At 73.5% G+C, this 1,327-nt stretch overlaps 1 protein-coding gene across 1 annotated transcript in view; it reads left to right on the forward strand.

Annotated features, from left to right (window-relative positions):
- The window catches only part of TNFRSF25 (TNF receptor superfamily member 25), a 1,716-nt gene extending 1,393 nt beyond the window's left edge, over positions 1 to 323 (forward strand). The window contains exon 7 of the mRNA XM_026085432.1: positions 7 to 323. Coding sequence (XP_025941217.1) covers positions 7 to 313 — 307 coding nt within the window. The 3' untranslated portion in view covers positions 314 to 323. The remainder of the gene's footprint in view (positions 1 to 6) is intronic.
- The last annotated feature ends 1,004 nt before the right edge of the window (positions 324 to 1,327 follow it).

A 1,327-nucleotide genomic window follows, 5' to 3' on the forward strand; every position in this document is an offset into this window, starting at 1 on the left:
CCCCAGCCCTGGCTCGCCGCCGCACGGCCCTGCCGTGGGGCCCCCGCTGCAGGGCAGCCGGCTCTACGCCGTCATCGACGCCGTGCCCCTGCGGCGCTGGAAGGAGTTCGTGCGGGTGCTGGGGCTGCCCGACACCGAGATCGAGGTGGTGGAGGTGGAGTTCGCCCACGTCCGCGACCAGCAGTACGAGATGCTGAAGCGCTGGTGCCAGCAGACCAGCGCCTCGCTCGACCCCGTCTTCGCCGCCCTCAAGCGCATGGAGCTGGCGGGCTGCGCCGAGGCGCTGCGGCTGCGCCTGCAGGACTGCCCCTGAGCTGTGCCGCGAGCCGTGCTGCATGCTGTGCTGCATGCCGCACTGCATGCCACGTGCCGCGCTGCATGCCACGTGCCGGGCTGCATGCCGTGCCGTGCTGCATGCCGTGCCGTGCTGCATGCCGTGCCGTGCTGCGTGCCGGGCTGCAGGACGCGGCATCACCGGCCGCCCCAGGCTCCTGCCGGGCTGTGCACGTCCCGGCGGCGCTGGCCACGGGGCTGCTGGTCCCAGAGCAGCGCAGCCCCGTGGGGAGCCGGCGGCGGCGGCGCGCTGCCTGGCGCTGCGGGGCGCCCTACCCCTAAGTATAGTTACTTATGCCGTGTAGACATGTTATGTCAGTTATCCGCCCGCGGGCTCGGCCGGTGGAAGCGGGACGGAGCTCTCCTGCCGGCGGGCGCTGGCCCGCAGCCCCCCTATTTATGTCCTCCCCCTGCCTGCGGTGCACTGGCCAGGCCCCACGGCGCCGAGCCCGCGCTGAACTCATGGGATAGTTCTCGAGGCCGCCCGGGGCGCGCGGGGCCGGCCCCCACGGAAATAAAGCGGCCTCTTCTCCACCTGCCGGCGCCTGGCCCTTCTTCCCGGGGCTGCCGCCAGCCCCACGCGCGGCGCGGGCTGTGGGCGGACGGCGCTGGGGCACCGCGGGCATCGGGGACACCGCGGGCGCTGGGGATGCTGCACGTGTCATGGGCGCTGGGGACGCTGCAGGTGCTGGCGACACCACGGGGCAGCCCGGAGGAAGGTGCAGGGCGCTGCTGGAGGGGTTCACTGTTTTATTCGCTGAAAATGCAGGCGCTCTAGGGCAGACACAAGCCGAAAGTCTCCCTCTAGCGGCTCCGGGAACGGGACGGGATGCGGCGGAGGCGAGCGAGCCGGGCCGTGCGTGCGCGGCGCCAGCGGTGTGCACGGGACTGGCAGCGTGCACGGGACGGGCGGCGTGCACGGGGGCTGGTGGCGTGCACGGGGCCGTTGGCGTGCCCAGGGCTGGCAACGTGCGCGGTGCCGGCGCGGCGTGCG

Source organism: Apteryx rowi, unplaced genomic scaffold, assembly GCF_003343035.1.
Source record: "Apteryx rowi isolate R43461 unplaced genomic scaffold, aptRow1 scaffold_67, whole genome shotgun sequence".
NCBI lineage: Eukaryota > Metazoa > Chordata > Aves > Apterygiformes > Apterygidae > Apteryx > Apteryx rowi.